Source organism: Haplochromis burtoni, unplaced genomic scaffold (genome assembly GCF_018398535.1).
Source record: "Haplochromis burtoni strain Fernald_Lab_line unplaced genomic scaffold, NCSU_Asbu1 Contig_30, whole genome shotgun sequence".
Taxonomy (NCBI): Eukaryota; Metazoa; Chordata; class Actinopteri; order Cichliformes; family Cichlidae; genus Haplochromis; species Haplochromis burtoni.
In genome coordinates this window covers 193682-205811 of record NW_024582391.1, presented here as the reverse complement: position 1 = coordinate 205811, position 12130 = coordinate 193682, and the positions used below count along the sequence as shown (strand labels likewise).

The 12130-nt window shown below is 44.8% G+C and overlaps 1 protein-coding gene across 4 annotated transcripts in view; it reads right to left on the bottom strand.

Moving 5' to 3' along the window:
• Positions 1–12130, bottom strand: part of prkcz (protein kinase C, zeta) — a 97615-nt gene that overhangs the window by 34910 nt on the left and 50575 nt on the right. For all 4 annotated transcript variants that reach the window (XM_005918389.3, XM_042219239.1, XM_005918392.2 and 1 more), the window contains 4 exons: positions 5050–5181; positions 3571–3661; positions 2598–2650; positions 2275–2469 (listed from right to left, as the gene is read on the bottom strand). In XM_005918389.3, the coding sequence (XP_005918451.1) occupies positions 2275–2469; positions 2598–2650; positions 3571–3661; positions 5050–5181 (471 nt within the window). The remainder of the gene's footprint in view (positions 1–2274; positions 2470–2597; positions 2651–3570; positions 3662–5049; positions 5182–12130) is intronic.

The following is a 12130-nucleotide window of genomic DNA, read 5'->3' as shown; positions in this document are numbered from 1 at the left end:
GACCCGTTATAGCCAACAGAAAAAAAGCGGAGGCCCGAAAAACAGGTGGGGGTCCTCCACCACCACCACTCACAGAGGCTGAGCAGTTGGCTTCCACATTTGTGATAATGTTGGCAGCATCACATATGATCTTCACAGTGCAGAGAACACAAATTAGCATCCATTACTATAATGAAATAATTTGTTAGTTTGAAATGCTACAGGGAACTATGTACCTGTACATTAATGCTGTGGAAAGACTTCCTGTTCACATAGTCTCCTTCATTTACTGAAGGAGCAATGATTGGAATGTGAGTGCCATCTATACAGCCAATCACGCCTGGGAACCGTGAGAATAAATGTAAAATTTAAGTAGTAGTTCAAATATCACCACATCATGAATTAAGTTTTGTTCATCCTGATACCTGCAATTTTGTGGAATCCCTCTTTGATAAATCTTGTGGGTCTATGACCGGGGAACACCACAAACGAGTACAGGAGACGTTTCAGTGCAACTGTAACATTCCTGACTGCCCGACAGACGGTAGCCTTGGAAACGTGCTCAGCGTCACCAATATTATACAGAAAGCTCCCGTTTGCAAAAAACCGAAGTGCAATACAAATAATATGTACAGAACTGAGAGGATGTCCGCGATGTGTCACATGAGCAATATTAGGCCTGAGGATGTTATTCAAATAAATTATAGATTGTGCTGAAAAACGGTAACGTTCACACAGGAAATCATCAGGAAATGATAAAATGTCCAAACGCGCTCTAATCACTCTCTCCCGGCGGAGAGCTCTGCGGAGAATTTGGGCTTCAACATCTACTGGCTCTTCAAGGAAGGGGCACGCCATGTCTGACACTTCCTACAGTCAGGTTTCTGACAAAGAGGCGGAGAAGTCAGGGTTAGTTGAAGTAAACCTGCTAGGGGGCAGGTTAGCTTCACGGAGTGTGTCGTCATAGTAACTCACTCAGAATTAATCTAAACTCGCTTTGTGAAACCGAAAACCCAGAGTTTTCGTTAACTCAGGGTATACTTACTCAGAGTTTGCACTAAACCAGCTTTCTGAAACAGGGCCCAGGTCTGAAAACTCACAGCAGTATAAATCCTGCATTCTCTCTAATGTCCAGCAGGGGGTGCATTGCCTGTTGTAAAACTAACTAACCCTAATTTCCTTCGGGATTAATAAAGTATTCTGATTCTGATTCTGAATAGTACAGAAGTCAGTGAGAAACACTAACTCTGATGTTTTCAATCACTAACTCAGTCTTCTGTATAACACACGGTGGTCACATTGTAAATTCAGGCCTGTCAGTGGGATGCTGCACAAGAAACCTATTGTTGTAAAGCATATATTTTATTCTTATTTGATCCTCTACAATAAACCGAGGATTCAGGCTCTCACAGACCAGCTGTGCACTACATATAATACAACTACTGTTTACAAAGCACACCTGTCCACAGAAACCCATGGGAAGACCAACAAATGTCAACCAATGTCAGCCTCCTTAAGGCTGGAATGCAGCTGGATAGGGTAGTAGTAAGACTACACACCTTTGGAGCAGGAGTCGCAAGTTTGATTTCCACCAAGTATCCAGTAAGGGTCCTGGCTAGACCCCCCATGCTAAAACCAGGCCTAAACTTGTTAATGATCTAAAGGCAGCTGGCACCACAGTCACCAAGAACACCACTGGTAACACAACACACAGCCATGAACTGAAGTCCTGCAGCAAAGTCAACCTTCAGAAGAAGGCACGTGTCATCTTACATTTGTCAGTGAAGATCTCAATGATTCAGAGAAAGCTCAGGAGAGAATGCTGCGGACAGATGAAGAAATGAGGTTTTTGGCATCAACCCACCCTGCGGTGTTTTGGAGGGAAGAGAAGTGCTGAGTATGAACCAAAGAACACCAACCCCACCCTCAAGCACACAGGTGGAAATATTATGCTTTGGATGGAGCCGTGACCTCCACTGGACACTCAGGACGGGTCATGGATGGGTCTTCTAACAACAAAGAAGTGTCTAAAGGAAACACGCACTAAGGTCATGTATTGGCTTAGCCAGATTCCAGACATTAATTCTTAATTAAAAACCTGTGGAGGGAGGTGAAGCTTCACGCTGCCAAGCGGCAGGATTTCGAGAGTTTCTATAGAGAGGAGTGTGCTAAAATCCCTCCTGACATGTGTGCAAACCTGGTGACCAGCTACAAGAAACCTATTACTGCTAACGAGTACTCATGTGGTTCTAGGGTTTTAAGTACTACAGTCAGAGTTTCTCTGGGTGCTCTCACCTCGTCGTCATGGACCAGCTCCTTTTTCACCACCTTCATGGCGTACATCTGCTCGTTCTTCTTTAGCCGCACCAGCAGAACTTTGGCATAGCTGCCTCGTCCTATTACTCGAATCAGGTCAAAGTCAGCCAGCCCGAGAGCCAGTCCCTGGGATATCTTAATGCCATCGATGCCATCAACTACTGCTTTGATATCCTACAGGGGCAGAGGTCAGAATAGCATCAATAGCATAGTTTATGTAGAAGAATGATCACACAGTCATTTTCAAAGGGATGGGCAGCTTTTACATTATCAGCGTATTATCCTTAATGAGTCGGTCTTACCTCTGTCTCGTCTTCTGCTTTATTCACTGCACAGTTGTGTGGTAAAAACGGTACTGCAAAACACAGATCCACACCAAACTATGACCATCTGGAGACTGTCGCAAATGCTTTCTTTCCCTCAACCAGCAGAGGGAGGCAGAGCACACAAAATAAAGACCCCTGTTCTTACCAAACTAGGCTAATCCACAAGGGGCCCCAGAGCATCTCATGGGCACAAGTTTACACATAAGCATCTCAGAGTTACATAAGTGATGACAGCGAATGAGAAGTCAAGAGATCAGGCCCACTGGTCCAAGCAGCCACTCTGGTACTCATTTCTTTGGGGACAGCGGGGGCCACTGAGGGCTCCTCAGTTATAAATTGTACAAGTAGCTGTCGTTTAAGGAAACACTAAAGAAACTGGTGTAGTGGTGCACATCTCTGTAGAGAACAGCACTCTTCTTTATTTTTTATTCACTCTCAAATTTAAAAGAGTTTGTGTACTTTCAAAGAGATGTTGTCACCCTGTTTATCCACAGATATCACAGTTACTCTGAGACAAACTCAAATGCATTCTTATACTAAATATTTGTAGTCATTTCAAATAAAATTACACTCTATTGTATTTTATTGTAACATTTCTTAGGGCCCACCCAACGGTCAGTTCACCGCCTACGAAGGACCACAGAAGACATCAGAAAGTGTGAAAAGTGTTAAATGTCCTATGTGTTAGAGTCCAAACAGTCCAGGACATGAATGCAGTCAGACTGGGACATGTAGTCCACAGTTTCTAGACTTGCATGGACTGGGTTTGGATTCTGTGTCCAGGATCCCGTCATGCTCTCTGCTGACTTATGTCTCATAAAAATGCAGCAGAGTTCAGAGTTTCCCTTTTTCATCTGGATCTCAAAGAAACCTGCACTCATACAACGATTAGCTTCTTTTTATAGCTTTCTTAGGTAAATCAGTGGCATATAAAAGAAATGCATCTTACTCCCATCTGTGTCCTCTGTGTCATCCAGTGGAAGGTCCACCTCGGCACTCTGGGCATCTGAAGGGGGCTTCTGTGATGGCATGACTGGATCCTGAAGAAACGATTTCAGATGTTCACCTACATTTCTTTGCAACATGCCCTATCAGATATCCCGTCATGGCTGTGCAGTCCTGGACGAGTGGATGATGGCTCATGTTTACGCTCAGGGCGAGGTCTGTATTTCAGCTCATGGGCAGAAATGTTGCTGCTCTAATGAAGTGTGGGGGTTTCTCCAGAAAAGGGATTTAATCTTATCCAGGAAAAAAGGCAGTGAAGATAGCAGCACAGTCGCAGAGCACATACTCCATTGACTGCATTGATTTTCTGCTCAGGATTTGGGTGATTGGGGTCAAAATTTTGGATCTTTCTGTTTGGCCTGAAGCTTGCATAGCGCTCTAATGGATTGACTACGTGGAGCACACTGGTCTGTGGTCACGCCGTCCTTGTTTTGTATCAGTTAGGATATCACTATATTGCTGGTCTTTGAAGAAAGACTTGTTTGAAAGACTAGCTTGTTGTTTCTCAGCTGTTTCAAAACCATTTTAATTCCTTTTTATAAACTGCTTCACTTATAAGGTAAGACATCACTACTTGATCTTTGAATCTCATGTAAAGCAGCACACACACCAAACACAAGTACATTTTAAAGACATTTGTGACAAACTGTTCTGCTGTGTTTTGTTGTTGCTCCTGTGTGGTTCCACTTGATGCTGAGGCCTGAAAGGTGCTACTGTGAAGCAAGATTAGCACAGTATGCTGAGCCCAAAGCAAGAGGTTTCAGTTTCACTCACTTTATTTACACTGAGAGCTGACTGACTCAGAATGACTCCGGGTAATGAATTAACCCTGAGAGAGTCAAACTTCAGTTTAACATATAGAGTTTGAGAGCTCTAACATATTAACCTGATACTTAAAACAACTACTTGTTACACTGTTTCCAGCGTTGGTCTGACACTGTGTTCACTCTGATGGAAAAGGAGATTGAATGTTCCCAAATAGTGCAATCTGATTGGTTGGGAGGGACTTTGATGCAGTAGCTGTTCAACAGTCCCTGCCATGGCCTCCACCTTAATGTTTGACAACAGCTTGAGAACATAATTAGTCCCATCACTAACACTGACTAGCTAACTTTTGCTCTACATTATTAGCCTACTGCTAACAAATGAAAGAGATTAAACAACAGGGCCAGTGTAACAGCTGCTCTCTATCCACCTACGACCAAAGAAGGGTCAATCACTGAGTGCACCTAAGGTTAAAGATTATTCTTTGCATGTCCACAGTTTACACACACCCCTCACTGATATGAGTGTCATGGTAATTTTGGGCTTTTGATGGTTTCTTTGAACGGTTCTTTGTCCAGGGAGGGAAAAAGCTTTCACAATGATCCATGCAGACAACAGGAGCCTCTGTGCTATTTAATGGGCATAATCACATACTCACCATAAGCCTTTGGCAGGTCTGAGGGATGAGTCTGTGACAGCGCTTATGGACCAGCAGTTTGCAGGTGATACACTTGTAGCCCTGACTGCCCAGCCCCCATATCCTGTCACTACAGTGGGCACAGTAGGCTTTCTGTAAGACAAAAACATGCACCCTTTTTAGCAGAACATATATGTCAAAGTCAAACTTTGCCACTACAGGACGGACAATGAGACTCTTCATCGTTTAAACGAGGAGTCTGATTTTCATAGTTAGCCTTTATGGCTGAATAGCACAAACACAGCTGCAAACATCCACGTTTGTAATCAGTATTTATTTTAATACAATTATTATCACGACAGAATAAATACACATCGTTCATTTATAACAGAGAAAATCAAAAGACATTTTCAACAACAGAACTCTGTCTTCATAAACAACAAGACGGAGACTGTGCTGTCTGCTCCTTCACACTACAAATAAAATGTGACAGCAAACGCGCTCTAGTGTGAACCCTCAAAGCGGCCCGCATGGGCAAAAGATGTCACACAGAACGTGCTCTGTTTATACCCACACCAACAGTATTGTTTGACTGATGGCCCACTTGTTTCGGACTTTACGTTTCCCAATTTTGCTTTAAGTTATAAAGTTATTTTGTTATTTACATATGGCCTAATAATCATCCTTATTGCTGTTTTAGAGAGGAGCAGTGCTTCAAAGGATAGTTGCAGATTTCTGTCAGAATCTGCAGATTATGCAGTACAAATTAAATGTTCACGTTTCTCCAACGTTGTCTTCCCAACAGTTTCACCGGATGGCCAGGAAGCGTTCACGATATCTTCTCCAGCGCTGATAATTGCCGTCTGTCTTGAGTCGGTGACGTAAAAGACGGTTTTAATGCGACATGACCGTTCAAACAGCAGTCGCTTTCTGAAACATCAGATATGTATCGGATTCAGTACCACATACGAAAGTGACCCAGATTGGATTTGAAAATATCGGATGTGTGCCGTTCACACTGTCATACCATGATCGGATATGGGTCGCATAGGGTCAAAAAAAAGTCGAATTTGATGCGCTTTTTCCTGCAGTGTGAACGTAGCCTTAGAGATGTCATCACCGCCAACCCAGGAGGGCGATGACATCACACCTTTTTATGGCTGAGGTGTAAAAACTGCAGTTTGTGTTTATTCCTGTTTGTCTAATGTTAATATTTGTTTGATAATCTGAAACATGGAAGTGTGACAACATGTATCTAACACTAATGTTTCAAATGCTGCGTGTGTGAGTGTGTGAGAAAAAGGTGATTGACAATGGAAGAGAGACAGACCATCATAACACTTATAAATGTCGGTCTGCCTACAGAGAAACTGCAAAGAAAGTCAAGGTGTCAGTGAGTCCAGTTTCCTTCAGCATCCAAAGGCTCAGAAACAAACTGACAGGAAGAGGTCTGCAGACCCAAAGACACGACTCAATCAGAGGACAAGTTTCTGAGAGTTAACAGCTGTGTGATAGGTGGCTCACAGGACAACAGCTTCAAGCAGCTTAATAGTGGTCGTCGTAAGAAAGTCTCAGTTTCAGCTGTGAAGAGAAGACTTTGAGCTGCAGGTTTGACAGGACGAGTTGCAGCAAGAAAGCCAGACGTCAGAATAAGACAAAGAGGCTTGGCTGGGCCTGAAACACCACCATTGGACTACTGAAGACTGGAAGAAGGTATTATGGACTGATGGATCAACATTTGAAATCTTGTGTTCATCACACAGGATCTTTGTGGTCGAGTAGGTAAAGGATGGTTCCACAGTGTGTGGTATCAACCGTCAAACAAGGAGGAGGAAGTGTGATGGTCTGGGGCTGTTTGCTGGATCCAGGGTCGGTGACTTGTACAGAGTGAGAGGCTCCCTGAACCAAAACACGTACCACAGCATTGTGCAGCACCATGCAGGACCCTCTGGTATGAGCTTAGTTGGTCAGGGCTTCATCCTACAGCAACATAAAGACCCAAAACATAGATCCAAGCTGTGCCAGAACTACCTCAGGAACAAAGAACAAGGTGGTGAGCTTGAAAACACGGAGTGTCCAGCACAGTCTCCAGACTTAAACCCCATCGAGCTGGTTTGAACTGGACAGAAGAGTGAAAGCAAAGCAACCTACAAGGTCCACGTTTATGGGAACTTCTGCTACAGATATGGGAGAATATTTGATTTCTATTGTAGAAAGAAGCCACGGCTGTCTTCAGCTGTTATATCTGCACATTACATTTCCAGAACGTGTTTAAAATAAAACAGCGTGTATACAGTGTGACATTCAGTCAAATCAACCACAGACACTACTTCATGCTGAAAATATGGATTTGTAATGTTATTAATACGATAGATTTCTAACCTCAGCCTCACCCTTTATGTACATGTCTCTAACTCAGACTCGTCCTTCCTCCTCGTGTCCTCGGCCAGGCCAAGGCTTATTGTAAGTTTACTCTGTTACATGACTTGGTGTGGAGTCCTTTCTGTGTAGTTGTACCAAAGCTGCTCGGTGTCTCTGGGCAGGCTGTCACCAAACCGTCTCCCTGGGAAGTGAACACTTGAGATGCAGAGTGTGTGCTCGGCTGTACTGACATCATTGTAAAGAACAAAGTCCCAGTCAGTACTCTATTACCATGGAAATGCTTCAGCAAAGACTTCAAGTCCTTTTCCTCGAACACTAAACAGAGTTAAAGCGCAAACTTTCACCCACACCCAGCCTGACAGCGATGTAAATCTAAGCTTCGGGTTCTTTTTAGGATTTTTTTGGATGATACAAACACCAACATGAGAATAATCACAGGTACAGATGCACCTGTACGCTGACTGTATATCAGCATAAAAATACCAAAAAAACTGACCCATATTTACACTGGTTAAATGATTAAATATTACATGGCCATGATGAGTGTACGTACACGTCTGTACATGATAATACACGCAGTCTCCTTGAGACAGAACAGTGAAACACTGTAAAACTGACTAAAGTTGCTCTAGTTTCTCTGGTGCATCAGAACGGCTCACCCCAAACGCTGTCCCTGACTTAGCTGGATCTCACTGCTCTGCGCTGCTGCAGAGCACATACATGTGGCTGTACGGGGAACCCTGCAGTGTCAGGCTCCAGGACATTAGAGGACAGTAAGTGGTGTATTAGTGCACACCACTCTTCTCCAACATACTGACTCTGCAAACCACACCTTGGCCTCTGCCACTGTTAATGTGATGATCAACAATGTTTATGATGAGTCGTGTGTATTCTTGTCATCTACGTGGCAGCATGTGGTGTTTCCAAGACTCAGAGAGGTCACCAGCTTTTAAGAACATGTAATAAACCAGTCAGAATAAGCTGGGATAGAAACCAGCACAGGGGAGAAGCATCTCTCAGAGCTGTGCTTGTCACATGGAGGTCCAAAGTCCTGCAGCTGCCTGCAGCTTCAGATTAAGGAGCAGAAGGCGCTTTATCGATTGATCCCAGCAAGCAGTGGTACAGATCGTGTGAGTGCCCGCACACTGACGGGCCTAATATTGCTGAGAAATGATGTGCTGTCTGCTTTGCTTTTAAGAAAACTCATCAGAGCAAAATAACTGATAACACCTGCACAGAATCAGGCCGTTACAACAGCAAAGCAACATTTACAGAATATAATGTGCCCCAGAAACCACCATCCTTACTACTGTACTGAACTCCAGCATGGTACAGTTACAGGATGTCACGTGTGCAAACAGTCCAGTCAGAAAGTTTCCTCACTACTAAACACTCCAAAACTGTTAGAGGTATTATAACAAAGAGGAAGTGATTGGGAATGACAGCAACTCAGTGACAGTGATATGGCACGTAAAACCACAGAGTGGGGTCCGAGGATGCAGAGGTCGTGACCTTCATGTTAGCTGAAGAACAGCTTCATGGCTGATCTGACTACATGTGCCAGGTTTTAGGTTTGGTGTAGGAGGTATTTTCGTGTGGAGTTGTGTGTCAGCAGTTTCCTTTAAAGAAATGCTTCAGCATACCAAGACATCTGGGACGACTTCATGTTTCCAACTTCGTGGGAACAGTTTGGGGATGCCCTCTAAGACTGCACACCAGTGCACAAAGCAGCTCCATAAAGACATGACTGAGCTGACTTACCTGCACAGAGTCCTGACCTCAACCCAAGATCTCATCCACCTTTGGGATGAATCAGAGCAGCGACTGCGAGACACTTGTTACGTTTCGGTGTTGTCAGTGTTTTGTTTTTTGCGTGACTGTCATGTATTTCCTGTTTTACTTTGAAAGTCTGTGTTATCTTAGTGTGTTCAGTTTACGTTTCCTTGTCTCGTCAGGTCTAATTTGCCCCAGCTGTGTTTCCCTCCTGTGGTCCATTCCCTGATTGCTCCTTCTATGTATTTAAGCCCTGTGTGTCAGTTGGTCATGGTCGCGATCTCCCCCGTGTTGTAAATAGTTTGGTGTTTTGATGTAAATAAATAGTCTGTTGTAAATAGCTGTGAATGGGTTTGTTAATATTTTCGTTTGAGACACCTTCGTTTTGGGATTTTGGTGGAGAGCTTTAGTTTTTTCTCGTGTGTTTTTTTTCTTATTTTTATTTTCATACGTTGCACGCCGGTTGCCTAGGCCGGGGTGTAACATATGGGGGCTCGTCCAGGATTGCCTTCGCTGGGGGGGTCCGAGGACCGCCCCAGCCTTCGTCTGCTGGAGGGTCCGAGGGACCGTTCCAGCCTTCGTCGTCTGCTGGAGGGTCAGTGGGACCGCTCCAGCCTTCATCAGCTCGTCCGCCTTCGCTGGAGGGTCGAGGCACCGCTCCAGCCTTCGTCTGCCTTCGCTGGAGGGTCCGTGGCACCGCTCCAGCCTTCGTTTGTCTTCGCTGGAGGGTCCGTGGGACCGCTCCAGCTTTCGTCTGTCTCGCTGGAGGTCCGAGGGACCGCTCCAGCCTCACGCCTTCGCTGGAGGGTCCGAGGGACCGCTCCAGCCTTCATCCGCTCTCGCTGGAGGGTCCGGGGGACCGCTCCAGCCTTCGTCGTCTGCTGGAGGGTCCGTGGGACCGCTCCAGCCTCCACCAGCCTTCATCCGCTTTTGATCAAACATTTCACTTGGGGTTACATGTTTGATTTTTGGGTGGGGGGAAATGTTACGTTTCGGTGTTGTCAGTGTTTTGTTTTTTGCGTGACTGTCATGTAGTTTCCTGTTTTACTTTGAAAGTCTGTGTTATCTTAGTGTGTTCAGTTTACGTTTCCTTGTCTCGTCAGGTCTAATTTGCCCCAGCTGTGTTTCCCTCCTGTGGTCCATTCCCTGATTGCTCCTTCTATGTATTTAAGCCCTGTGTGTCAGTTGGTCATGGTCGCGATCTCCCCCGTGTTGTAAATAGTTTGGTGTTTTGATGTAAATAAATAGTCTGTTGTAAATAGCTGTGAATGGGTTTGTTAATATTTTCGTTTGAGACACCTTCGTTTTGGGATTTTGGTGGAGAGCTTTAGTTTGTTTCTCGTGTGTTTTTTTTCTTATTTTTATTTTCATACGTTGCACGCCGGTTGCCTAGGCCGGGGTGTAACACACTCGTGTGTGCTGTGTCTGACCGCACAGATTCTGGAAGAACACTCAAAAATCCCATAAACACTCCAAAAGCTTCAACATTCCCAGATGAGATGAAACTGTTATAGCTGCCAAGGTTGGGCCACCATCATATATGAAATCCTATGGATTAACAATGGGGTGTGACTCAAGTTCATATGCATGCGAAGGCAGATGAGTGAATACATGTGGCAAACCTGTGTCTGCCTGAAAATGGCTTTGTTTTAAGCCCAGTGCCCAACACCTGCAGGTCCTGTATATGGATGCTGTTCACTGAGGATACAAAGGTCAACCATGAACAACCCTCTGTCCCACTCCTCATTACGCCCAGTGTAACTGATGTCACTGTGGGAAAAAGACCAGGCTAGAAAGCTAAAGATACAATATAATATACTTCATCTGATTCGGTTTACACATCTGTAACCAGCAGTCACAAACATGCTCCTCTCACGTTTGAGCTAGCATGTTTTGTGTTTGCTTGTGTGGATTTTGTTCCATGAGAGGACGCTGTCAGTCATCCTCCAACGCCGTCCTCATCACATGGGAAACAGGAGCTAAAGACAGCCCACGATGTCAGAGGGGAGAGAGCCAGAGAGCAGCTTTGCCTCTGAAAACATCAGACGGAGAGGGAGGGACGCAGATGTAAAGAGAGAGAGTGAGAGAAAGGAGGAGAAATTTGGCCTACTTCTCCTCAGCTCTTATTTATATGCTGAGGACAACACAGTAACCAACCAGAATCCTGGGAGCTGGCATAGCAACAGTCACACAAGTCCCAGTCTGAGAGCCAGCTGTTTAACAATTCAGGCGCCTGCTGTTATGAATTCATGAAGGAAACAGCAGGAACATCTCCTGACTTGATGTACATTTCCTAATGTGCCCCAATCTATAAATCTAAATATCTATACACAACACTCCTTACATGCCACAGCTGCACAGTCTTTGTATGCTAAATTAGTTAAATGCCTGATTAATATGCACCACAAAGCCCATGAAGGTTCAGTAAAACTAGGAATGTGAAGCTGTGTGTCTCACTGCCTCGTGTGTTCAGCCTTTGGAAGCCATGACAAGCTGAGCTCACAGAACAGCTCAGGCTGATGCTTTCAATATGCTGTCCAATCAAACTGATTTACCACATGTGGAAAAGACTTGAGTGGTGACAAGCAGTGGGCAGCTGGTGAATACATGTGTGCAGCGTAATGTTTGGCTTCTAATAAAGGTTTAATCGTGTCACCGTGGCAGGATGGGTATTACCTGTAAGAGCTGTGGAGTCACTGAAAGCATTTTAGATTAAAGCTGTGAAGAAGTAAACGTGACTTGGTGTAGTGTGGGTTCTGTATGCTCCCATCTTCACAGCTGTGTGGGTTCTCTGGGGGTACACCAGCTTCCTCTCACAGTGAAAGAAACACATGTCAGGTTAACTGGTCATTGTGACACTGGCTGTAGTGAAGAATGGGAGCACGGCTGCTGCTCGCCTACTTAAGGTGGAACCACCTCTGGTCCAGTGATGGGGGAATGGATCGAG